Source organism: Heterodontus francisci, chromosome 44, assembly GCF_036365525.1.
Source record: "Heterodontus francisci isolate sHetFra1 chromosome 44, sHetFra1.hap1, whole genome shotgun sequence".
Classification (NCBI taxonomy): Eukaryota; Metazoa; Chordata; class Chondrichthyes; order Heterodontiformes; family Heterodontidae; genus Heterodontus; species Heterodontus francisci.
The window spans coordinates 18120562-18147690 of NC_090414.1; the positions used below are offsets into that span (position 1 = coordinate 18120562).

General features: G+C 45.4%; 1 protein-coding gene across 1 annotated transcript in view; it reads right to left on the reverse strand.

The window, feature by feature from the left end:
* Positions 1-27129, reverse strand: part of LOC137355989 (neurexin-2-like) — a 1490911-nt gene that overhangs the window by 1068155 nt on the left and 395627 nt on the right. The window contains exon 2 of the mRNA XM_068021690.1: positions 16109-16410. Within this exon, the coding sequence (XP_067877791.1) occupies positions 16109-16410 (302 nt within the window). The remainder of the gene's footprint in view (positions 1-16108; positions 16411-27129) is intronic.

A 27129-nucleotide genomic window follows, 5' to 3' on the forward strand; every position in this document is an offset into this window, starting at 1 on the left:
GAGCTGTGTTACATTCCAGATTATATACAGGATCAGGGACGGTGCTGTGTGACATTACAGATTATATACAGGATCAGGGATGGTGCTGTGTTACATTACAGATTATATACAGGAACAGGGACGGTGCTGTGTTACATTACAGATTATATACAGGATCAGGGACGGTGCTGTGTTACATTACAGATTATATACAGGAACAGGGACGGTGCTGTGTTACATTACAGATTATATACAGGATCAGGGACGGTGCTGTGTTACATTGCAGATTATATACAGGAAAAGGGACGGAGCTGTGTTAAATTACAGATTATATACAGGATCAGAGACGGAGCTGTGTTAAATTACAGATTATATACAGGATCAGGGACGGTGCTGTGTTACATTACAGATTATATACAGGATCAGGGACAGAGCTGTGTTACATTACAGATTATATACAGGAACAGGGACGGTGCTGTGTTACATTACAGATTATATACAGGATCAGGGACGGTGCTGTGTTACATTGCAGATTATATACAGGAAAAGGGACGGAGCTGTGTTAAATTACAGATTATATACAGGATAAGAGACGGAGCTGTGTTAAATTACAGATTACATACAGGATCAGGGACGGTGCTGTGTTACATTACAGATTATATACAGGATCAGGGACAGAGCTGTGTTACATTACAGATTATATACAGGATCAGGGACGGAGCTGTGTTACATTACAGATTATATACAGGATCAGGGACGGTGCTGTGTTACATTACAGATTATATACAGGAACAGGGTCGGAGCTGTGTTACATTACAGATTATGTGCAGGATCAGGGACGGAGCTGTGTTACATTCCACATTATATACAGGATCAGGGACGGTGCTGTGTGACATTACAGATTATATACAGGATCAGGGATGGTGCTGTGTTACATTACAGATTATATACAGGATCAGGGACGGAGCTGTGTTTCATTACAGATTATATACAGGATCAGGGACGGTGCTGTGTTACATTACAGATTATATACAGGATCAGGGACGGTGCTGTGTTACATTGCAGATTATATACAGGAAAAGGGACGGAGCTGTGTTAAATTACAGATTATATACAGGATCAGGGACGGAGCTGTGTTAAATTACAGATTATATACAGGATCAGGGACGGTGCTGTGTTACATTACAGATTATATACAGGATCAGGGACAGAGCTGTGTTACATTACAGATTATATACAGGATCAGGGACGGAGCTGTGTTACATTACAGATTATATACAGGATCAGGGACGGTGCTGTGTTACATTACAGATTATATACAGGAACAGGGTTGGAGCTGTGTTACATTACAGATTATGTGCAGGATCAGGGACGGTGCTGTGTCACATTACAGATTATATACAGGAAGAGGGATGGTGCTGTGTTACATTACAGATTATATACTGGATCAGGGACGGTGCTGTGTGACATTACAGATTATATACGGGATCAGGGATGGTGCTGTATTACATTACAGATTATATACAGGAACAGGGACGGAGCTGTGTTACATTACAGATTATATACAGGAAGAGGGATGGTGCTGAGCGACATTATAGATTATTTACAGGATCAGGGACGGTGCTGTGTTACATTACAGATTATATACAGGAAGTGGGATGGTGCTGTGTTACATTACAGATGATATACAGGAACAGGGACGGAGCTGTGTAACATTACAGATTATATACAGGATCAGGGACGATGCTGTGTTACATTACAGATTATATACAGGAAGAGGGATGGTGCTGAGCGACATTACAGATTATATACGGGATCAGGGATGGTGCTGTATTACATTACAGATTATATACAGGATCAGGGACGGTGCTGTGTTACACTACAGATTATATACAGGAAGAGGGATGGTGCTGTGTTACATTACAGATTATATACAGGATCAGGGACGGAGCTGTGTGACATTACAGATTATTTACAGGATCAGGGACGGTGCTGTGTACATTACAGATTATATACAGGATCAGGGACGGAGCTGTGTTACATTGCATATTATATACAGGAACAGGGACGGTGCTGTGTTACATTACAGATTATATACAGGATCAGGGATGGTGCTGTGTTCCATTACAGATTATATCCAGGATCAGGGATGGTGCTGTGTTAAATTACAGATTATATACAGGATCAGGGATGGTGCTGTGTTACATTACAGATTATGTACAGGATGAGGGACGGTGCTGTGTTACATTGCAGATTATATACAGGAAAAGGGACGGAGCTGTGTTACATTACAGATTATATACTGGATCATGGACGGTGCTGTGTCAAATTACAGATTATATACAGGATCAGGGACGGAGCTGTGTTACATTCCAGATTATATACAGGATCAGGGACGGTGCTGTGTGACATTACAGATTATATAGAGGATCAGGGATGGTGCTGTGTTTCATTACAGATTATATACAGGAACAGGGACGGTGCTGTGTTACATTACAGATTATATACAGGATCAGGGACGGTGCTGTGTTACATTACAGATTATATACAGGAACAGGGACGGTACTGTGTTACATTGCAGATTATATACTGTATCATGGACGGTGCTGTGTTACATTACAGATTATATACAGGATCAGGGACGGTGCTGTGTTACATTACAGATTATATACAGGATCAGGGACGTAGCTGTGTTACATTACAGATTATATACATGATCAGGGACGGAGCTGTGTTAAATTACAGATTATAAACAGGATCAGGGACGGTGCTGTGTTACATTACAGATTATATACAGGATCAGGGACGGAGCTGTGTTACATTACAGATTATATACAGGATCAGGGACGGAGCGGTGTTAAATTACAGATTATAAACAGGATCAGGGACGGTGCTGTGTTACATTACAGATTATATACAGGATCAGGGACGGTGCTGTGTTACATTACAGATTATATACAGGAAAACGGACGATGCTGTGTTACATTACAGATTATATACAGGATCAGGGATGGTGCTGTGTTAAATTACAGATTATATACAGGAACAGGGACGGTGCTGTGTGACATTACAGATTATATACAGGATCAGGGATGATGCTGTGATAAATTACAGATTATATACAGGATCAGGGACGGAGCTGTGTTACACTACACATTATATACAGGATCAGCGACTGTGCTGTGTTACATTACAGATTATATACAGGAACAGGGACGGAGCTGTGTTACATTACAGATTACATGCAGGATCAGGGACGGTGCTGTGTCACAATACAGATTATATACAGGAAGAGGGATGGTGCTGTGTTACATTACAGATTATATACTGGTTCAGGGACGGTGCTGTGTGACATTACAGATTATATACGGGATCAGGGATGGTGCTGTATTACATTACAGATTATATACAGGATCAGGGACAGACCTGTGTTACATTACAGATTATATGCAGGATCAGGGACGGTGCTGTGTTACATTACAGATTGTATACAAGATCAGGGACGGAGCTGTGTTACATTACAGATTATGTACAGGATCAGGGACGGTGCTGTGTTACATTACAGATTATATACAGGATCAGGGACGGTGCTGTGTTACATTACTGATTATATACAGGAACAGCGATGGTGCTGTGTTACATTACAGATTATATACAGGATCAGGGACAGAGCTGTGTTACGTTACAAATTATATACAGGATCAGGGACAGTGCTGTGTTACATTACAGATTATGTACAGGATCAGGGACGTTGCTGTGTTACATTACAGATTATATACAGGATCTGGGACGCTGCTGTGTTACATTACAGATTATATACAGGACCATGGACGGTGCTGTGTTACATTACAGATTATATACAGGATCAGTCCGGAGCTGTGTTACATTACAGATTATATACAGGATCAGGGACGGTGCTGTGTTACATTACAGATTATATACAGGATCAGGGACGGAGCTGTGTTACATTACAGATTATATACAGGATCAGGGACGGTGCTGTGTTACATTACAGATTATATACAGGATTAGGGACGGTTCTGTGTGACATTACAGATTATATACAGGAAGAGGGATGGTGCTGTGTTACATTACAGATTATATACAGGATCAGGGACGGTGCTGTGTCACATTACAGATTATATACAGGAAGAGGGATGGTGCTGTGTTACATTACAGATTATATACAGGATCAGGGACGGTGCTGTGTGACATTACAGATTATATACGGGATCAGCGATGGTGCTGTATTACATTACAGATTATATACAGGAACAGGGACGGAGCTGTGTTACATTACAGATTATATACAGGATCAGGGACGGTGCTGTGTTACACTACAGATTATATACAGGAAGAGGGATGGTGCTGTGTTACATAACAGATTATATACAGGATCAGGGACGGAGCTGTGTGACATTACAGATTATTTACAGGATCAGGGACGGTGCTGTGTATATTACAGATTATATACAGGATCAGGGACGGAGCTGTTTTACATTGCAGATTATATACAGGAACAGGGACGGTGCTGTGCTACATTACAGATTATATACAGGATCAGGGACGGTGCTGTGTTACATTGCAGATCATAAACAGGAAAAGGGACGGAGCTGTGTTACATTACAGATTATATACTGGATCAGGGACGGTGCTGTGTGACATTACAGATTATATACAGGATCAGGGATGGTGATGTGTTAAATTACAGCTTATATACTGGATCAGGGACGGTGCTGTGTTACATTACAGATTATATACAGGATCAGGGACGGTGCTGTGTTACATTACAGATTATATACAGGATCAGGGACGGTGCTGTGTTACATTACAGATTATATACAGGATCAGGGACGGTGCTTTGTTACATTCCAGATTATATACAGGATCAGGGACGGTGCTGTGTTACATTACAGATTATATACAGGATCAGGGACGGTTGTGTGTTACATTACAGATTATATACAGGATCAGGGACGTTGTTGTGTTACATTACAGATTATGTACAGGATCAGGGACAGTGCTGTGTAACATTACAGATTATATATTTGATCAGGGACGGTGCTGTGTGACATTACAGATTATATACAGGATCAGGGATGGTGCTCTGTTATATTACAGATTATATACAGGAACAGGGATGGTGCTGTGTTACGTTACAGATTATATACAGGATCAGGGACGGAGCTGTGTTACGTTACAAATTATATACAGGATCAGGGACAGTGCTGTGTTACATTACAGATTATGTACAGGATCAGGGACGTTGCTGTGTTACATTACAGATTATATACAGGATCTGGGACGCTGCTGTGTTACATTACAGATTATATACAGGACCATGGACGGTGCTGTGTTACATTACAGATTATATACAGGATCAGTCCGGAGCTGTGTTACATTACAGATTATATACAGGATCAGGGACGGTGCTGTGTTACATTACAGATTATATACAGGATCAGGGACGGAGCTGTGTTACATTACAGATTATATACAGGATCAGGGACGGTGCTGTGTTACATTACAGATTATATACAGGATTAGGGACGGTTCTGTGTGACATTACAGATTATATACAGGAAGAGGGATGGTGCTGTGTTACATTACAGATTATATACAGGATCAGGGACGGTGCTGTGTCACATTACAGATTATATACAGGAAGAGGGATGGTGCTGTGTTACATTACAGATTATATACAGGATCAGGGACGGTGCTGTGTGACATTACAGATTATATACGGGATCAGGGATGGTGCTGTGTTACACTACAGATTATATACAGGAAGAGGGATGGTGCTGTGTTACATAACAGATTATATACAGGATCAGGGACGGAGCTGTGTGACATTACAGATTATTTACAGGATCAGGGACGGTGCTGTGTATATTACAGATTATATACAGGATCAGGGACGGAGCTGTTTTACATTGCAGATTATATACAGGAACAGGGACGGTGCTGTGCTACATTACAGATTATATACAGGATCAGGGACGGAGCTGTGTTACATTGCAGATCATAAACAGGAAAAGGGACGGAGCTGTGTTACATTACAGATTATATACTGGATCAGGGACGGTGCTGTGTGACATTACAGATTATATACAGGATCAGGGATGGTGATGTGTTAAATTACAGCTTATATACTGGATCAGGGACGGTGCTGTGTTACATTACAGATTATGTACAGGATCAGGGACGGTGCTGTGTTACATTACAGATTATATACAGGATCAGGGACGGTGCTGTGTTACATTACAGATTATATACAGGATCAGGGACGGTGCTTTGTTACATTCCAGATTATATACAGGATCAGGGACGGTGCTGTGTTACATTACAGATTATATACAGGATCAGGGACGGTTGTGTGTTACATTACAGATTATATACAGGATCAGGGACGTTGTTGTGTTACATTACAGATTATGTACAGGATCAGGGACAGTGCTGTGTAACATTACAGATTATATATTTGATCAGGGACGGTGCTGTGTGACATTACAGATTATATACAGGATCAGGGATGGTGCTCTGTTATATTACAGATTATATACAGGAACAGGGATGGTGCTGTGTTACGTTACAGATTATATACAGGATCAGGGACGGAGCTGTGTTACATTACAGATTATATTCAGGAACAGGGACGATGCTGTGTCACATTACAGATTATATACAGGAAGATGGATGGTGCTGTGTTACATTACAGATTATATACAGGATCAGGGACAGAGCTGTGTTACATGACAGATTATATGCAGGATCAGGGACGGTGCTGTGTTACATTACAGATTATATACAGGAACAGGGTCGGAGCTGTGTTACATTACAGATTATGTGCAGGATCAGGGACGGTGCTGTGTTACATTACAGATTATATACAGGAAAAGGGACGGAGCTGTGTTAAATTACAGATAATATACAGGATCAGGGACGGAGCTGTGTTAAATTACAGATTATATACAGGATCAGGGACGGTGCTGTGTTCCATTACAGATTATATACAGGATCAGGGACAGAGCTGTGTTACATTAGAGATTATATACAGGATCAGGGACGGAGCTGTGTTACATTACAGATTATATACAGGAACAGGGTCGGAGCTGTGTTACATTACAGATTATGTGCAGGATCAGGGACGGTGCTGTGTTACATTACAGATTATATACAGGAAGAGGGACGGTGCTGTGTGACATTACAGATTATATACAGGATCAGGGACGGAGCTGTGTGACATTACAGATTATTTACAGGATCAGGGACGGTGCTGTGTACATTACAGATTATATACAGGATCAGGGACGGAGCTGTGTTACATTACAGATTATATACAGGAAGAGGGATGGTGCTGTGTGATATTACAGATTATATACAGGATCAGGGATGGTGCTGTGTTACATTACAGATTATATCCAGGATCAGGGATGGTGCTGTGTTAAATTACAAATTATATACAGGATCAGGGATGGTGCTGTGTTACATTACAGATTATATGCAGGATGAGGGACGGTGCTGTGTTACATTGCAGATTATATACAGGAAAAGGGACAGAGGTGTGTTACATTACAGATTATATACTGGATCAGGGACAGTGCTGTGTTAAATTACAGATTATATACAGGATCAGGGACGGAGCTGTGTTACATTCCAGATTATATACAGGATCAGGGACGGTGCTGTGTTACATTACAGATTATATACAGGATCAGGGACGGTGCTGTGTTACATTACAGATTATATACAGGAACAGGGACGGTACTGTGTTACATTACAGATTATATACAGGATCAGGGACGGTGCTGTGTTACATTACAGATTATATACAGGAACAGGGACGGTACTGTGTTACATTGCAGATTATATACTGTATCATGGACGGTGCTGTGTTACATTACAGATTATATACAGGATCAGGGACGGTGCTGTGTTACATTACAGATTATATACAGGATCAGGGACGGAGCTGTGTTACATTACAGATTATATACAGGATCAGGGACGGAGCTGTGTTACATTACAGATTATATACAAGATCAGGGACGGAGCTGTGTTACATTACAGATTATATACAGGATCAGGGATGGAGCTGTGTTACATTACAGATTATATACAGGATCAGGGACGGAGCTGTGTTAAATTACAGATTATAAACAGGATCAGGGACGGTGCTGTGTTACATTACAGATTATATACTGGAACAGGGACGGTTCTGTGTTACATTACTGATTATATACAGGATCAGGGACGGTGCTGCATTCCATTACAGATTATATACAGGATCAGGGACAGACCTGTGTTACATTACAGATTATATGCAGGATCAGGGACGGTGCTGTGTTACATTACAGATTATATACAGGAACAGGGATGGTGCTGTGTTACATTACAGATTATATACAGGATCAGGGATGGAGCTGTGTTACATTACAGATTATATACAGGATCAGGGACGGTGCTGTGTTACATTACTGATTATATACAGGAACAGCGATGGTGCTGTGTTACATTACAGATTATATACAGGATCAGGGACAGAGCTGTGTTACGTTACAGATTATATACAGGATCAGGGACGGTGCTGTGTAACATTACAGATTATATACAGGAAAACGGACGGTGCTGTGTTACATTACAGATTATATACAGGATCAGGGACGGTGCTGTGTTAAATTACAGATTATATACAGGAACAGGGACGGTGCTGTGTTAAATTACAGATTATATACAGGAACAGGGACGGTGCTGTGTTACATTACAGATTATATACAGGATCAGGGACGTTGCTGTGTTACATTACAGATTATATACAGGATCTGGGACGCTGCTGTGTTACATTACAGATTATATACAGGACCATGGACGGTGCTGTGTTACATTACAGATTATATACAGGATCAGTCCGGAGCTGTGTTACATTACAGATTATATACAGGATCAGGGACGGTGCTGTGTTACATTACAGATTATATACGGGATCAGGGACAGAGCTGTGTTGCATTACAGATTATATACAGGATCAGGGACGGAGCTGTGTTACATTACAGATTATATACAGGATCAGGGACGGTGCTGTGTTACATTACAGATTATATACAGGAAGAGGGATGGTGCTGTGTTACATTACAGATTATATACAGGATTAGGGACGGTGCTGTGTGACATTACAGATTATATACAGGAAGAGGGATGGTGCTGTGTTACATTACAGATTATATATAGGATCAGGGACGGTGCTGTGTCACATTACAGATTATATACAGGAAGAGGGATGGTGCTGTGTTACATTACAGATTATATACAGGATCAGGGACGGTGCTGTGTGACATTACAGATTATATACGGGATCAGGGATGGTGCTGTATTACATTACAGATTATATACAGGAACAGGGACGGAGCTGTATTACATTACAGATTATATACAGGATCAGGGACGGTGCTGTGTTACACTGCAGATTATATACAGGAAGAGGGATGGTGCTGTGTTACATTACAGATTATATACAGGATCAGGGACGGAGCTGTGTGACATTACAGATTAGTTACAGGATCAGGGACGGTGCTGTGTACATTACAGATTATATACAGGATCAGGGACGGAGCTGTGTTACATTGCAGATTATATACAGGAACAGGGACGGAGCTGTGTTACATTGCAGATTATATACAGGAACAGGGATGATGCTGTGTTACATTACAGATTATATACAGGATCAGGGACGGTGCTGTGTGATATTACAGATTATATACAGGATCCGGGACGGTGCTGTGTTACATTACAGATTATATACAGGATCAGGGATGGTGCTGTGTTAAATTACAGATTATATACAGGATCAGGGATGGTGCTGTGTTACATTACAGATTATATACAGGATGAGGAACGGTGCTGTGTTACATTGCAGATTATATACAGGAAAAGGGACGGAGCTGTGTTACATTACAGATTATATACTGGATCAGGGACGGTGCTGTGTGACATTACAGATTATATACAGGATCAGGGATGGTGCTGTGTTAAATTACAGATTATATACTGGATCAGGGACGGTGCTGTGTTACATTACAGATTATATACAGGATCAGGGACGGTGCTGTGTTACATTACAGATTATATACAGGATCAGGGACGGTGCTGTGTTACATTACAGATTATATACAGGATCAGGGACGGTGCTGTGTTACATTCCAGATTATATACAGGATCAGGGACGGTGCTGTGTTACATTACAGATTATATACAGGATCAGGGACGGTGCTGTGTTACATTACAGATTATATGCATGATCAGGGACGGAGCTGTGTTACATTACAGTTTATATACAGGATCAGGGACGGTGCTGTGTTACATTACAGATTATGTACAGGATCAGGGACGGTGCTGTGTTACATTACAGATTATACACAGGATCAGGGACAGTGCTGTGTTACATTACAGATTATATACAGGAAGAGGGATGGTGCTGTGTTACATTACAGATTATATACAGGAAGAGGGATGGTGCTGTGTTACTTTACAGATTATATACAGGATCAGGGACGGTGCTGTGTTACATTACAGATTATATACTGGATCAGGGACGGTGCTGTGTTACTTTACAGATTATATACAGGATCAGGGACGGTGCTGTGTTACATTACAGATTATATACAGGATCAGGGACGGTGCTGTGTTACATTACAGATTATATACAGGATCAGGGACGGAGCTGTGTTACATTACAGTTTATATACAGGATCAGGGACGGTGCTGTGTTACATTACAGATTATATACAGGATCAGGGACGGTGCTGTGTTACATTACAGGTTATATACAGGAGCAGGGACGGTGCTCTGTTACATTACAGTTTATATACAGGATCAGGGATGGTGCTGTGTTACATTACAGATTATATACAGGATCAGGGACGGTGCTGTGTTACATTACAGATTATATACAGGATCAGGGACGGTGCTGTGTTACATTACAGATTATATACAGGATCAGGGACGGTGCTCTGTTATATTACAAATGATATATTAACAGTGCAGTGCTTTGTTGCTTTGAAGATTATTTATCAAATCGAGACTGAACTGTGTTGTGTTTTAAATGGTGGGCCAGTGTGGGACAGCACAATACTGTGTTACATGGCCTGCGCCGTACGTGGCCCGGAGCTGCACTATATTTCTTTTTAAATACAGTACCACGTTACACTGGACATCATCTAACATGTCCCTCCTGAGTGCTCAGCTTGCAGCCCTGGCCTGTCCCATCCTGTAGCTCTCTGATTAATAGTGTAACACTTTATTACTGGACCAATTAATATCTTGCATTTAATAATGTAATAATTACCTCTGCCAGACCACATCATTTAATAACCCCTTGTTACAGACCTGCTGGTAACTGTAACTGGTAATTTGCAACGAGATACGGGAATAATCCCTTTGTGTTCTCGGCTTATGGACAGTAATTAGCTATCTGTTGACAATGTGTGCCTCTGTTTCACTGAGCAATATTTTCTCTGTGCAGGCGCACTGGTTTAATAACACATAATCACTGGCCTGCTTTCACCTCACCCGATCCCTCTTCTGTCATTGCCTCTCTCGAAACACAGGTTTCCACGCTTTCATGATCATGGGTCTATGGTGTCCCACTTTCTGGGGGAACAGAGTTTCCACTTTGGGTGCAATCTGAGATCCAGCCATAAATTAAGCCCATTTTGAGAAGAGCCTTTCTCTCGCTCTTGTTTCCGCTGATGCTCTTTTGGCATCTTGGCAAACGGTTAAATCTGCCTCGACCTAGCACAATCAGGCAGCATTTTGCAATCTCATTCGTTCCTCAAAAGAAAATTCATTTTTTTCAAAAATATTCTCTGAGTTTTAGTGCAGCTCGGTAACTTGGTGCCGTTGGATTAATATAGTTGGAAACGGGTTTATCATGACGCACCTTTACTCCGTGTGTGGCCTGATTTTGAGCGATTAAAAATTACATTCATAAAAGATACAGAACCACTTGCTAGTTATATTGGGGAACTGTCTGCTGGTTCATTACCAATAAGATATTTCGAAGCTCTGAAAATGTTCTTGTGCTCGACAGGACCAGCTGAAGTTTGAAGGGGCGCCAATAGTGAAGACTCTGCACGGTGCTTCCATTGATCCGGGGGCGTGGCCAGTTTTGTGGGCGCGGACGGCTCCTGGCGCAGTTTTTTTCCTTAAACCGCCGCGCAAGATGGCAGAAACTTGAGTGGCGCTGGGCGTACCTTGCCCTTGAAATTCCGCCATCTTTTGAGAGGCTGGGACAGTTTCAGGCGGACTGCACGGAAGAAACCAGCGCAAATCCCCAGGCCATAATAAGCAGAAATAGGACTAAGGTGCCTCGGCTACTGTAAACCTTGGCTAGACTTGTATCAAACCTCGGTTGGACCATGCTTGGAGTTACTGTGAACAGTCTTCACAGAAAGGATAGGGAAGCGCCGAAGAACATGCATGAAGGAACGAAGAGGTTACACCCGTGGAATGTGGAACTCCCTGCCACAGGGGAGTGGTCGAGGTGAATAGTATCGATGCATTTCAGGGGGAAGCTGGGTAAACACATGAGGGAGAAAGGAACAGAAGGAGATGGTGACGGGAAGAGGGGGTGGGAGGAGCACAAACACCAGCACGGAATTGTTGGGCCGAATGGCCTGTTCCTGTGCTGTGAATTCTATGTAATTCTATGTAACCGAGCATCAGGACTTAAGGGTTGCATGTGGTTCCACAGCCATGGGTTGGGGTAACCCAGCTCTGAATCTTTCCTGGATGTAGCTTGCTGACGCTTTGCATCCTATGGTGCTCACTGGAATATTAGCTATTTTCACACATGGACTATGATGGCGAATGTTCATGGACTACTTAGCAGAGCCAAGAGGAAACATCTGAGAGCAGTACTGTTCCTGCATGACATATACAGATGGATAGTTCCAGTAAGGAGATCACTGGGCCCCCATCCTTTGCGGTAACGCTGACCCGTTCTCCTTCTTCCAATCCAAGGGGCTTTGGGCCAATCTTGCAGCTCCCCATACCCAGTACAGGCAGGATGGGCCGAACAGCCTCCCTCTGTGCTGCAAGTTACCATCATTGGCCCAGCTGACATCAGCGCCACCCACTCCTTCATGGTAGAACAACCTACCTGGCAGCACAGTGGGAGCCATAGGCCTTGCCAACGGCGCCCGTACCCCAAGAATTAATTTTATCGACGATCGGCTAACTCAATTTTACTGCGCTGGGCAGTTCGGTTTCTCACTCAACAAACTATCCACATCATCCCTGGAATCTTGCTGTAGAAAATGAACCCAAGATACTTCACCCTGCATTTATCTGGCGCCTTTAATGCAGTAAAATATCCCCAAGGTGCTTCACAGGAGAGTTGTCAAACAAAATTTGACCCCCGAGCCACTTCAGGAGATATTAGGGACACGTGACCCAAAGCTCGGTCAAAGAGGTCGGTTTTAAGGAGCGTTTTAAAGGAGGAGAGAGAGAGGCGGAGAGGTTTAGGGAGGGAATTCCAGAGCTCAGGGCCCCCAGGCAGCTGAAGGCACGGCCGCCAATGGTGGAGCGATGGGAATCGGGGGATGGACAAGAGGGCGGAAATGGAGGAGCGCAGAGATCTCGGAGGGTTGTGGGGGCTGGAGGAGGTTACAGAGAAAGGGAGAGGGGGATTGGAAAACAAGGATGAGAATTTTGAAATTGAAGGGTTGGTGGTTAGGGAGCCAATATAAGATTGAGAGCCCAGCGGGGGAGTGGGGGATGCGGAGTGGGATGATGGGGGAGCAGGACTTGGTGCGAGTTAACATAACAGGCAGCCGAGTTTTGGATGGGCACAAGTCAATATAGAATGGAAGTTGGGAGCCTGGCTGGGAGAGCTTTGGAATAGTCACAGGAGAGAAACAGACAAGGAAATCCACAACCAAAGTTGGAGCACAGTGCAGAGTTGAAGAGCTAAAAGTTTTGGCTAGGGACATGGGGACATTGTAAGGTTTGAGAGAGACCTAAAGACCTCATTGATCTGTTCTGAGACCCATGACTGATTACATTGTGTACAGACGCTGTTTTTCTTTTTTTTTTCTTTCTTTTGGGCCTCCTTATCTCGAGAGACAATGGATACGCGCCTGGAGGTGGTCAGTGGTTTGTGAAGCAGCGCCTGGAGTGGCTATAAAGGCCAATTCTGGAGTGACAGGCTCTTCCACAGGTGCTGCAGAGAAATTTGTTTGTTGGGGCTGTTGCACAGTTGGCTCTCCCCTTGCGCCTCTGTCTTTTTTCCTGCCAACTACTAAGTCTCTTCGACTCGCCACAATTTAGCCCTGTCTTTATGGCTGCCCGCCAGCTCTGGCGAATGCTGTACAACACTGAATTCAAGTCCTGATTGTGACGCAATTTCGAAATTTATCTAGCTGAGTTGCCCTTACAGAGACACCATGGGCCAAATGGTCTCCTTATGTGCTGTAACAATTCTATGATTCTCTGATCTATTGTTTTGCACAGATTTACCCCCACCCAGTTTTCTGCTTTTTTCCTAATTCAGCTTTATGGCCGATGGCCAATTACCAATAACGGTGGTGATTCCTCCTGGATGGTGAGGGTCGCTGAGCCAGTCAACTCTGATGGGCTATCTCAGCTCAGCCAAACCCTTACCTTGAAAGCCACACACAGGCCCATCAGGAGCCAAAGGATAGATATCCGGATCTGGGATCCTGGCCACGTCTCCTCTTCCTGATTGCTAAGACATGCGCGCCGCACAAGTGCCAGGCAATGACCATCTCCAACAAGAGAGACTCCAACCAACTCCTCTTGATGTTCAACGGCATGACCATTGCTAAATCCCCCCACTATCAACCCCCTGGGGGTCACCATTGACCAGAAACTGTACTAGACCAGTTATATAAATATTGTGGCGACAAGAGAAGGTCAGAGGCTGGAATCCTGCTGTGAGTAACTCACCTCCTGACTCCCCAGAACCTATTCACGATCTACAAGTCAGGAGTGTGATAGAATACTCTCCACTTGCCTGGATGGGTGCAGCTCCAACAACACTCAAGAAGCTCGACACCATCCAGGACAAAGCAGCCCACTTGATTGGCACCCCATCCACAAACATTCACTCCCTCCACCACTGACGCACAGTGGCAGCAGTGTTTACCATCTACAAGATGCACTGCAGCAACGCACCAAGGCTCCTTCGACAGCACTTTCCAAACCCAGGACCTCTACCACCTAGAAAGACAAGGGCAGCAGACGCATGGGAACACCACCACCTGCAAGTTCCCCTCCAAGTCACACACCATCCTAACTTGGAACTATATCGCCGTCACTGGGTCAAAATCCTGGAATTCCCTTCCTAACAGCACAGTGGGTGTATCTACCCCACACAGACTGCAGTGGTTCAAGAAGGCAGCTCACCACCACCTTCTCAAGGGCAATTAGAGATGGGCAATAAATGCGAGGCCTTAGTGAGATCACGAAGGATCAGCCAAGCACAAGAATCAATGTTACAATGGGTTACGGAACAGATGGGGGAAGTGTAAGGGAAATACATTCGCTCTGATGCATTTTAAAGGAATATCCAGGCTGTATCACACTGGTTTAGAGTATGGGAGCTCAGCCGTTGAGTATATTTAAGACTGAGATCGACAGATATTTGGACATTGAGGGAATCATGGGATAAGACGGGAAAGTGGAGTTGAGGTCAAAGATCAGCCATGATCTTACTGAATGGTGGAGCAGGCTCGAGGGGCAGAATGGCCTACTCCTGCTCCTAATTTTAGGTTCATATTCTCATTTACTGGGATTGCTGTTTTTCACCCTTGGCATGCCACTTCTGCCACGTGCAGAAACGCCTCCGAACCTATCCGCAAGTCGGGCCAACCATCACTCGCCTGAAACCCAAAATCGGAATTGGCGCTCGCTGGAATGTTCAGCCCCTTTCCTTAAGTTACCGACCCTGGAAAGACTGGATTCGGGGCTCGAGGTCTTTGCAGATGCATAAACGCCCTTAAGAAAACGATTTGTGCCTGGCAGGACCTGGCGGTCGCGTTTCGGTTCCCCCTGGTCAAAAGAGAAAGTGGTGAGAAGGCGGAAAGTTCGCGTCACTTGGGGTCGCCATTACCTGACGGAGATTGCGTGTCACCCGCACGTCATGCCAGTTGTTGTCGTTGAACTTCCCGTTGACCGGTTCCACCAGCGCCTCGAAGGCGCCCGAGCCCAGGTTGATGACCAGAGAGACCGCCCCGTTCTTCAAGGCCAGGTTGACATAGTCGGCGGACTTGCCCGTGTGCAGGATGAGCCCGTTGCGCTGAAGCGTTTTGAAGGAGAGGGTGATTTCGTCGCTGCTGCTCTGGATGGGGTTGTGCGAGAGGTCGTAGCAGAAAAACTCGGTGCCTTTGAAAGTAGCCACGGATTCTTCTTTCGCTGTGGAGGAGGAAGGAAGTTGTGACAATTAGCAAGACTGGTAATTTGAAAACCAACAGAATAACCTTCAGGGAACAGGGAAAAGCCTGTATCTGACTGATCAACCTCGCCATACACCAGCAGAACAGTCAAAGTGATCACATCCCCCACGTGACGCTTTATTGACCCAACCATCTGAAAATGATCAACAGCAGAACTCTACATCCATCGCATGAGTTGCAGGGAACTAGCGAGAAGTAGCAACAATTCATTATTTCCACTTCCCAGACACATGGGCAGAAACGCCAGGCTGGCATTCCCGCTGCTAGTATCGAGGGTGCTGCACTGTCAGAGGGTCAGTACTGAGGGAGCGCTGCACTGTGGGAGGGTCAGTGCTGAGGGAGTGCTGCACTGTGGGAGGGTCAGTATTGAGGGAGTGCTGCACTGTGGGAGGGTCAGTACTGAGGGAGCGCTGCACTGTGGGAGGGTCAGTACTGAGGGAGCGCTGCACTGTCGGAGGGTCAGTACTGAAAGAGCGCTGCACTGTCGGAGGGTCAGGACTGAGGGAGTGTTGAACTGTCAGAGGGTCCGTCTTTCAGATGAAACATTAACCAAAGGCCCCGTCTGCCCTCTCGGGTGGGTGTAAAAGATCCCACGGCCACTATTGGAAGAAGAGCCGGGGGGTGCGGTTCTCCCCGGTGTCCTGGGCCCAATATTTATCCCACAACCAACATCACTAAAAACAGATGATCTGGGTCATTATCACATTGCTGTTTGTGGGATCTTGCTGTGCGAACATTGGCTGCCACGTTTCTTACATCACAACAGTGACTACAAAAACACTTCACTGGCTGTAAAACGCTTTGGGACATCCTGAGGTCGTGAATGGCGCTATATAAATGCACGCCTTTCTTTCCTTCTTCCTTATCCCCTTTTGCCCATTATTCTGTTTTTTACTTTGTTTCATTCGACACATCGAAATCCATCAATTCCTTCTCCTTCCAGAAACACACTGCCTCCTAAATCCATGCATACGATTTATTTACCCCCAGCTGCTTTTTTTCCCAAGTTTAATACCCATCTGGGTCAAAGGAGATGCTGCTTTAACGTTCTCTCATTTGTGCACAGCAAGATCCCACAAACAGCAATGTGATAATGACCCAGAGAACCTGATTTTACACATGTTGGTGGAGAGATGAATACTGGCCCCAAAGACGACAGGGAGAACTCCCTGTGCTCGTCTTCCAGTAGTGTCATGGTATTTTATACATCTGTCTGATCAGCAGGCCAGTGGAACCTCAGTTTAACGTTGAATCCAAAAGGGAGATCCTCTGACAGTGCAGCACTCCCACTGTACTGGCCTTGGGGAGCGTCAGCCTGGATATGTGGGCTGCAGTATCTGGAGTGGGCTTTGAATCTTCATGATGCAGGGGCAAGGGTTTGTGCCACTGAGTCGCAGCCCGCACCCCATACGAAGGCAGGCCTGGATGTTATAGACCGCCAATCGCCATGGAAACGCCAGCCCGAGGGCAGTGCAGTGCCTTTGAGGGAGGCAGGAATGAAGTGAGGGAAACAGATGACAGCAGTGTGACGCGTTAGGATGCACTTACATTACATTCACTGCATAACTGTGTTCGGACGAGCCGAAAACATCCAAGAGACTGTTTTCACAAGCACCTTCCAGACAAAGAAGCAAAACTAGAGAAAGAGGCCAATGTTGTTTCTGTTACATCTCCGCATAGCTCATACCTCATTGTAACCCTCTAACACACTCATAAATTAACCCTCTCTAACACACCCTCACTGTAACCCTCCCTCTAACACACCCTCACTGGAACCCTCTCTCTAACACACCCTTCACTGTAACCCTCCCTCTAACACACCCTCACTGGAACCCTCTCTCCAACATACCCTTCACTGTAACACTCTCTCTAACACACCGTTACTGTAAGCCTCCCTCTAACACACCCTCACTGTAACCCTCCCTCCAACACACCCTCACTGTAACTCTCTCATACACACCCTTCACTGTAACCCTCCCTCTAACACACCCTCACTGTAACCCTCCCTCCAACACACCCTCACTGTAACTCTCTCATACACACCCTTCACTGTAACCCTCTCTCTAACACACCCTCACTGTAACACTCTCTCTAACACACCCTCACTGTAACCCTCTCTCCAACACACCCTTCACTGTAACCCTCCCTCTAACACACGCTCACTGTCACCCTCTCTCCAACATACCCTTCACTGTAACCCTCTCTCTAACACACCCTCACTGTAACCCTCCCTCTAACACACCCTCACTGCAACTCTCTCTCTAACACACCCTCACTGTAACCCTCCCTCTAACACACCCTCACTGTAACTCTCTCTCTAACACACCCTCACTGTAACCCTCTCTCTAACACACCCTCACTGTAACCCTCCCTCTAACACACCCTCACTGTAACCCTCTCTCTAACACACCCTCACTGTAACACTCTCTCCAACACTCCCTCACTGTAACTCTCTCTCTAACACACCCTCACTGTAACACTCTCTCTAACACACCCTTCACTGTAACTCTCTCTCTAACACACCCTCACTGTAACCCTCTCTAACACACCCTCACTGTAACTCTCTCTCTAACACACCCTCACTGTAACCCTCTCTAACACACCCTCACTGTAACTCTCTCTCGAACACACCCTTCACTGTAACACTCTCTCTAACACACCCTCACTGTAACACTCTCTCGAACACACCCTCACTGTAACACTCTCTCTAACACACCCTCACTGTAACTCTCTCTCGAACACACCCTTCACTGTAACACTCTCTCTAACACACCCTCACTGTAACACTCTCTCGAACACACCCTCACTGTAACACTCTCTCTAACACACCCTCACTGCAACACTCTCTCTAACACACCCTCACTGTAACCCTCTCTAACACACCCTCACTGTAACTCTCTCTCTAACACACCCTCACTGTAACCCTCTCTAACACACCCTCACTGTAACTCTCTCTCGAACACACCCTTCACTGTAACACTCTCTCTAACACACCCTCACTGTAACACTCTCTCGAACACACCCTCACTGCAACACTCTCTCTAACACACCCTCACTGTAACCCTCTCTAACACACCCTCACTGTAACTCTCTCTCTAACACACCCTCACTGTAACCCTCTCTAACACACCCTCACTGTAACTCTCTCTCGAACACACCCTTCACTGTAACACTCTCTCTAACACACCCTCACTGTAACACTCTCTCTAACACACCCTCACTGCAACACTCTCTCTAACACACCCTCACTGTAACCCTCTCTAACACACCCTCACTGTAACTCTCTCTCTAACACACCCTCACTGTAACCCTCTCTAACACACCCTCACTGTAACTCTCTCTCGAACACACCCTTCACTGTAACCCTCTCTCTAACACACCATTCACTGTAACTCTCTCTCTAACACACCCTTCACTGTAACCCTCTCACCAACACACCATTCACTGTAACTCTCTCCCTAACATACCCTTCACTGTAACTCTCTCTCTAACACACCCTCACTGTAACCCTCACTCTAAGACACCCTCACTGTAACTCTCTCATACACACCCTTCACTGTAACCCTCTCTCTAACACACCCTACACTATAACACTCTCTCTAACACACCCTCACTGTAACTCTCTCTAACACACCCTCACTGTAACTCTCTCTCTCACACACCCTCACTGTAACCCTCTCTCTAACACACCCTCACTGTAACCCTCTCTCTAACACACCCTCACTGTAACTCTCTCTCTAACACACCCTCACTGTAACACTCTCTCTAACACACACTACACTATAACACTCTCTCTAACACACCCTCACTGTAACCCTCTCTCGAACACACCCTCACTGTAACTCTCTCTCTAACACACCCTCAGTGTAACACTCTCTCTAACACACACTACACTATAACACTCTCTCTAACACACCCTCACTGTAACCCACTCTCTAACACACCATTCACTGTAACTCTCTCTCTAAAACATCCTCACTGTAACTCTCTCTCTAACACACCCTTACTGTAACCCTCTCTCTAACAAACCCTCACTGTAACACTCTCTCTAACACACCCTCACTGTAACCCTCTCTCTAACACACCATTCACTGTAACTCTCTCTCTAACACATCCTCACTGTAACTCTCTCTCTAACACCCCCTTACTGTAACCCTCTCTCTAACAAACCCTCACTGTAACCCTCTCTCTAACACACCCTCACTGTAATTCTCTCGAACACACCCTCACTGTAACTCTCTCTCTAACACACCCTCACTGTAATTCTCTCTAACACACCCTTACTATAACCCTCTCTCTAACAAACCCTCACTGTAACACTCTCTCTAACACACCCTCACTGTAATTCTCTCGAACACACCCTCACTGTAACTCTCTCTCTAACACACCCTCACTGTAATTCTCTCTAACACACCCTTACTATAACCCTCTCTCTAACAAACCCTCACTGTAACACTCTCTCTAACACACCCTCACTGTAACACTCTCTCTAACACACCCTCACTGCAACCCTCTCTCTAACACACCCTCACTGTAACCCTCTCTCTAACACACCCTCACTGTAACCCTCTCAAAAACACACCCTCACTGTAACCCTCTCTCCAACATAGCCTCACTATAACTCTCTCTCTAACACACCCTCACTGTAACTCTCTCTCTAACACACCCTCACTGTAACCCTCTCTCTAACACACCCTCACTGTAACTCTCTCTAACACACCCTCACTGTAACCCTCTCTCTAACACACCCTCACTGTAACTCTCTCTAACACACCCTCACTGTAACCCACTCTCTAACACACCCTCACTGTAACTCTCTCTAACACACCCTCACTGTAACCCTCTCTCTAACACACCCTCACTGTAACTCTCTCTAACACACCCTCACTGTAACCCTCTCTCTAACACACCCTCACTGGAACACTCTCTCTAACACACCCTCACTGTAACCCTCTCTCTAACACACCCTTCACTGTAACCCTCTCTCTAACAAACCCTCACTGTAACTCTCTCTCTAACAAACCCTCACTGTAACCCTCTCTCTAACACACCCTCACTGTAACCCTCTCTCTAACACACCCTCACTGTAACTCTCTCTAATACACCCTCACTGTAACTCTCTCTCTAACACACCCTCACTGTAACCCTCTCTCTAACACACCCTCACTGGAACACTCTCTCTAACACACCCTCACTGTAACTCTCTCTCTAACACACCCTCACTGTAACCCTCTCTCTAACACACCCTTCACTGTAACTCTCTCTCTAACACACCCTCACTGTAACCCTCTCTCTAACACACCCTCACTGTAACCCTCTCTCTAACAAACCCTCACTGTAACTCTCTCTCTAACACACCCTCACTGTAACCCTCTCTCTAACACACCCTCACTGTAACTCTCTCTAACACACCCTCACTGTAACTCTCTCTAATACACCCTCACTGTAACTCTCTCTCTAACACACCCTCACTGTAACCCTCTCTCTAACACACCCTCACTGTAACTCTCTCTAATACACCCTCACTGTAACTCTCTCTCTAACACACCCTCACTGTAACCCTCTCTCTAACACACCCTCACTGTAACCCTCTCTCTAACACACCCTCACTGTAACACTCTCGCTAACACACCCTCACTGTTACCCTCTCAAAAACACACCCTCACTGTAACACTCTCTCTAACACACCCTCACTGTAACCCTCTCTCTAACACACCCTCACTGTAACACTCTCGCTAACACACCCTCACTGTTACCCTCTCAAAAACACACCCTCACTGTAACCCTCTCTCTAACACACCCTCACTGTAACTCTCTCTCTAACACATCCTCACTGTAACTCTCTCTCTAACACACCCTCACTGTAACTCTCTCTCTGACACACCCTCACTGTAACTCTCTCTCTAACACACCCTCACTGTAACCCTCTCTCTAACACACCCTCACTGTAACTCTCTCTCTAACACACCCTCACTGTAACCCTCTCTCGAACACAGCCTCACTGTAACTCTCTCTCTAACACACCCTCACTGTAACCCTCTCTCTAACACACCCTCACTGTAACTCTCTCTCTAACACACCCTCACTGTAACCCTCTCTCTAACACACCCTCACTGTAACTCTCTCTCTAACACACAATCACTGTAACCCTCTCTCTAACACACCCTCACTGTAACTCTCTCTCTAACACACCCTCACTGTAACACTCTCTCTAACACACCCTTCACTGTAACCCTCTCTCTAACACTCCCTTCACTGTAACCCTCTCTCTAACACACCCTTCACTGTAACCCTCTCTCTAACACACCCTCACTGTAACTCTCTCTCTAACACACCCTCACTGTAACACTCTCTCTAACACACCCTTCACTGTAACCCTCTCTCTAACACTCCCTTCACTGTAACCCTCTCTCTAACACACCCTTCACTGTAACCCTCTCTCTAACACACCCTCACTGTAACTCTCTCTCTAACACACCCTCACTGTAACACTCTCTCTAACACACCCTTCACTGTAACCCTCTCTCTAAAACACCCTTCACTGTAACCCTCTCTCTAACACTCCCTCACTGTAACTCTCTCTCTAACACACCCTTCACTGTAACCCTCTCTCTAACACACCCTCACTGTAACTCTCTCTCTAACACACCCTCACTGTAACTCTCTCTCCAACACTCCCTCACTGTAACACTCTCTCTAACACACCCTTCACTGTAACCCTCTCTCGAACACACCCTTCACTGTAAACCTCTCTCTAACACACCCTCACTGTAACTCTCTCTCTAACTCACCCTCACTGTCACCGTCTCTCTAACACACCCTTCACTGTAACTCTCTCTCTAACACATCCTCACTGTAACTCTCTCTCCAACACACCCTCACTGTAACCCTCTCTCTAACAAACCCTCACTGTAACACTCACTCTAACACACCCTCACTGTAACACTCTCTCTAACACACCCTCACTGTAACTCTCTCTAACACACCCTCACTGTAACACTCTCTCTAACACACCCTCAATGTAACACTCTCTCTAACACACCCTTCACTGTAACCCTCTCTCTAACACACCCTCACTGTAACACTCTCTCTAACACACCCTTCACTGTATCTCTCTCTCTAACACATCCTCACTGTAACTCTCTCTCCATCACACCCTCACTGTAACCCTCTCTCTAACAAACCCTCACTGTAACACTCACTCTAAAACACCCTCACTGTAACCCTCTCTCTAACAAACCCTCACTGTAACACTCTCTCTAACACACCCTCACTGTAATTCTCTCGAACACACCCTCACTGTAACCCTCTCTCTAACACACCCTCACTGTAACTCTCTCTAACACACCCTCACTGTAACCCTCTCTCTAACACACCCTCACTGTAACTCTCTCTAACACACCCTCACTGTAACCCTCTCTCTAACACACCCTCACTGGAACACTCTCTCTAACACACCCTCACTGTAACCCTCTCTCTAACACACCCTTCACTGTAACCCTCTCTCTAACAAACCCTCACTGTAACTCTCTCTCTAACAAACCCTCACTGTAACCCTCTCTCTAACACACCCTCACTGTAACCCTCTCTCTAACACACCCTCACTGTAACTCTCTCTAATACACCCTCACTGTAACTCTCTCTCTAACACACCCTCACTGTAACCCTCTCTCTAACACACCCTCACTGGAACACTCTCTCTAACACACCCTCACTGTAACTCTCTCTCTAACACACCCTCACTGTAACCCTCTCTCTAACACACCCTTCACTGTAACTCTCTCTCTAACACACCCTCACTGTAACCCTCTCTCTAACACACCCTCACTGTAACCCTCTCTCTAACAAACCCTCACTGTAACTCTCTCTCTAACACACCCTCACTGTAACCCTCTCTCTAACACACCCTCACTGTAACTCTCTCTAACACACCCTCACTGTAACTCTCTCTAATACACCCTCACTGTAACTCTCTCTCTAACACACCCTCACTGTAACCCTCTCTCTAACACACCCTCACTGTAACTCTCTCTAATACACCCTCACTGTAACTCTCTCTCTAACACACCCTCACTGTAACCCTCTCTCTAACACACCCTCACTGTAACCCTCTCTCTAACAAACCCTCACTGTAACTCTCTCTAATACACCCTCACTGTAACTCTCTCTCTAACACACCCTCACTGTAACCCTCTCTCTAACACACCCTCACTGTAACCCTCTCTCTAACACACCCTCACTGTAACTCTCTCTAATACACCCTCACTGTAACTCTCTCTCTAACACACCCTCACTGTAACCCTCTCTCTAACACACCCTCACTGTAACACTCTCGCTAACACACCCTCACTGTTACCCTCTCAAAAACACACCCTCACTGTAACAATCTCTCTAACACACCCTCACTGTAACCCTCTCTCTAACACACCCTCACTGTAACACTCTCGCTAACACACCCTCACTGTTACCCTCTCAAAAACACACCCTCACTGTAACCCTCTCTCTAACAGACCCTCACTGTAACTCTCTCTCTAACACATCCTCACTGTAACTCTCTCTCTAACACACCCTCACTGTAACTCTCTCTCTAACACACCCTCACTGTAACTCTCTCTCTAACACACCCTCACTGTAACCCTCTCTCTAACACACCCTCACTGTAACTCTCTCTCTAACACACCCTCACTGTAACCCTCTCTCGAACACAGCCTCACTGTAACTCTCTCTCTAACATACCCTCACTGTAACCCTCTCTCTAACACACCCTCACTGTAACTCTCTCTCTAACACACCCTCACTGTAACCCTCTCTCTAACACACCCTCACTGTAACTCTCTCTCTAACACACAATCACTGTAACCCTCTCTCTAACACACCCTCACTGTAACTCTCTCTCTAACACACCCTCACTGTAACACTCTCTCTAACACACCCTTCACTGTAACCCTCTCTCTAACACACCCTCACTGTAACCCTCTCTCTAACACACCCTTCACTGTAACCCTCTCTCTAACAAACCCTCACTGTAACTCTCTCTCTAACAAACCCTCACTGTAACCCTCTCTCTAACACACCCTCACTGTAACCCTCTCTCTAACACACCCTCACTGTAACTCTCTCTAATACACCCTCACTGTAACTCTCTCTCTAACACACCCTCACTGTAACCCTCTCTCTAACACACCCTCACTGGAACACTCTCTCTAACACACCCTCACTGTAACTCTCTCTCTAACACACCCTCACTGTAACCCTCTCTCTAACACACCCTTCACTGTAACTCTCTCTCTAACACACCCTCACTGTAACCCTCTCTCTAACACACCCTCACTGTAACCCTCTCTCTAACAAACCCTCACTGTAACTCTCTCTCTAACACACCCTCACTGTAACCCTCTCTCTAACACACCCTCACTGTAACTCTCTCTAACACACCCTCACTGTAACTCTCTCTAATACACCCTCACTGTAACTCTCTCTCTAACACACCCTCACTGTAACCCTCTCTCTAACACACCCTCACTGTAACTCTCTCTAATACACCCTCACTGTAACTCTCTCTCTAACACACCCTCACTGTAACCCTCTCTCTAACACACCCTCACTGTAACCCTCTCTCTAACACACCCTCACTGTAACACTCTCGCTAACACACCCTCACTGTTACCCTCTCAAAAACACACCCTCAGTGTAACACTCTCTCTAACACACCCTCACTGTAACCCTCTCTCTAACACACCCTCACTGTAACACTCTCGCTAACACACCCTCACTGTTACCCTCTCAAAAACACACCCTCACTGTAACCCTCTCTCTAACACACCCTCACTGTAACTCTCTCTCTAACACATCCTCACTGTAACTCTCTCTCTAACACACCCTCACTGTAACCCTCTCTCTAACACACCCTCACTGCAACACACTCTCTAACACACCCTCACTGTAACTCTCTCTCTAACACACCCTCACTGTAACTCTCTCTCTAACACACCCTCACTGTAACTCTCTCTCTAACACATCCTCACTGTAACTCTCTCTCTAACACACCCTCACTGTAACTCTCTCTCTAACACACCCTCACTGTAACTCTCTCTCTAACACACCCTCACTGTAACTCTCTCTCTAACACACCCTCACTGTAACCCTCTCTCTAACACACCCTCACTGTAACTCTCTCTCTAACACACCCTCACTGTAACCCTCTCTCGAACACAGCCTCACTGTAACTCTCTCTCTAACACACCCTCACTGTAACCCTCTCTCTAACACACCCTCACTGTAACTCTCTCTCTAACACACCCTCACTGTAACCCTCTCTCTAACACACCCTCACTGTAACTCTCTCTCTAACACACAATCACTGTAACCCTCTCTCTAACACACCCTCACTGTAACTCTCTCTCTAACACACCCTCACTGTAACACTCTCTCTAACACACCCTTCACTGTAACCCTCTCTCTAACACTCCCTTCACTGTAACCCTCTCTCTAACACACCCTTCACTGTAACCCTCTCTCTAACACACCCTCACTGTAACTCTCTCTCTAACACACCCTCACTGTAACACTCTCTCTAACACACCCTTCACTGTAACCCTCTCTCTAACACTCCCTTTACTGTAACCCTCTCTCTAACACACACTTCACTGTAACCCTCTCTCTAACACACCCTCACTGT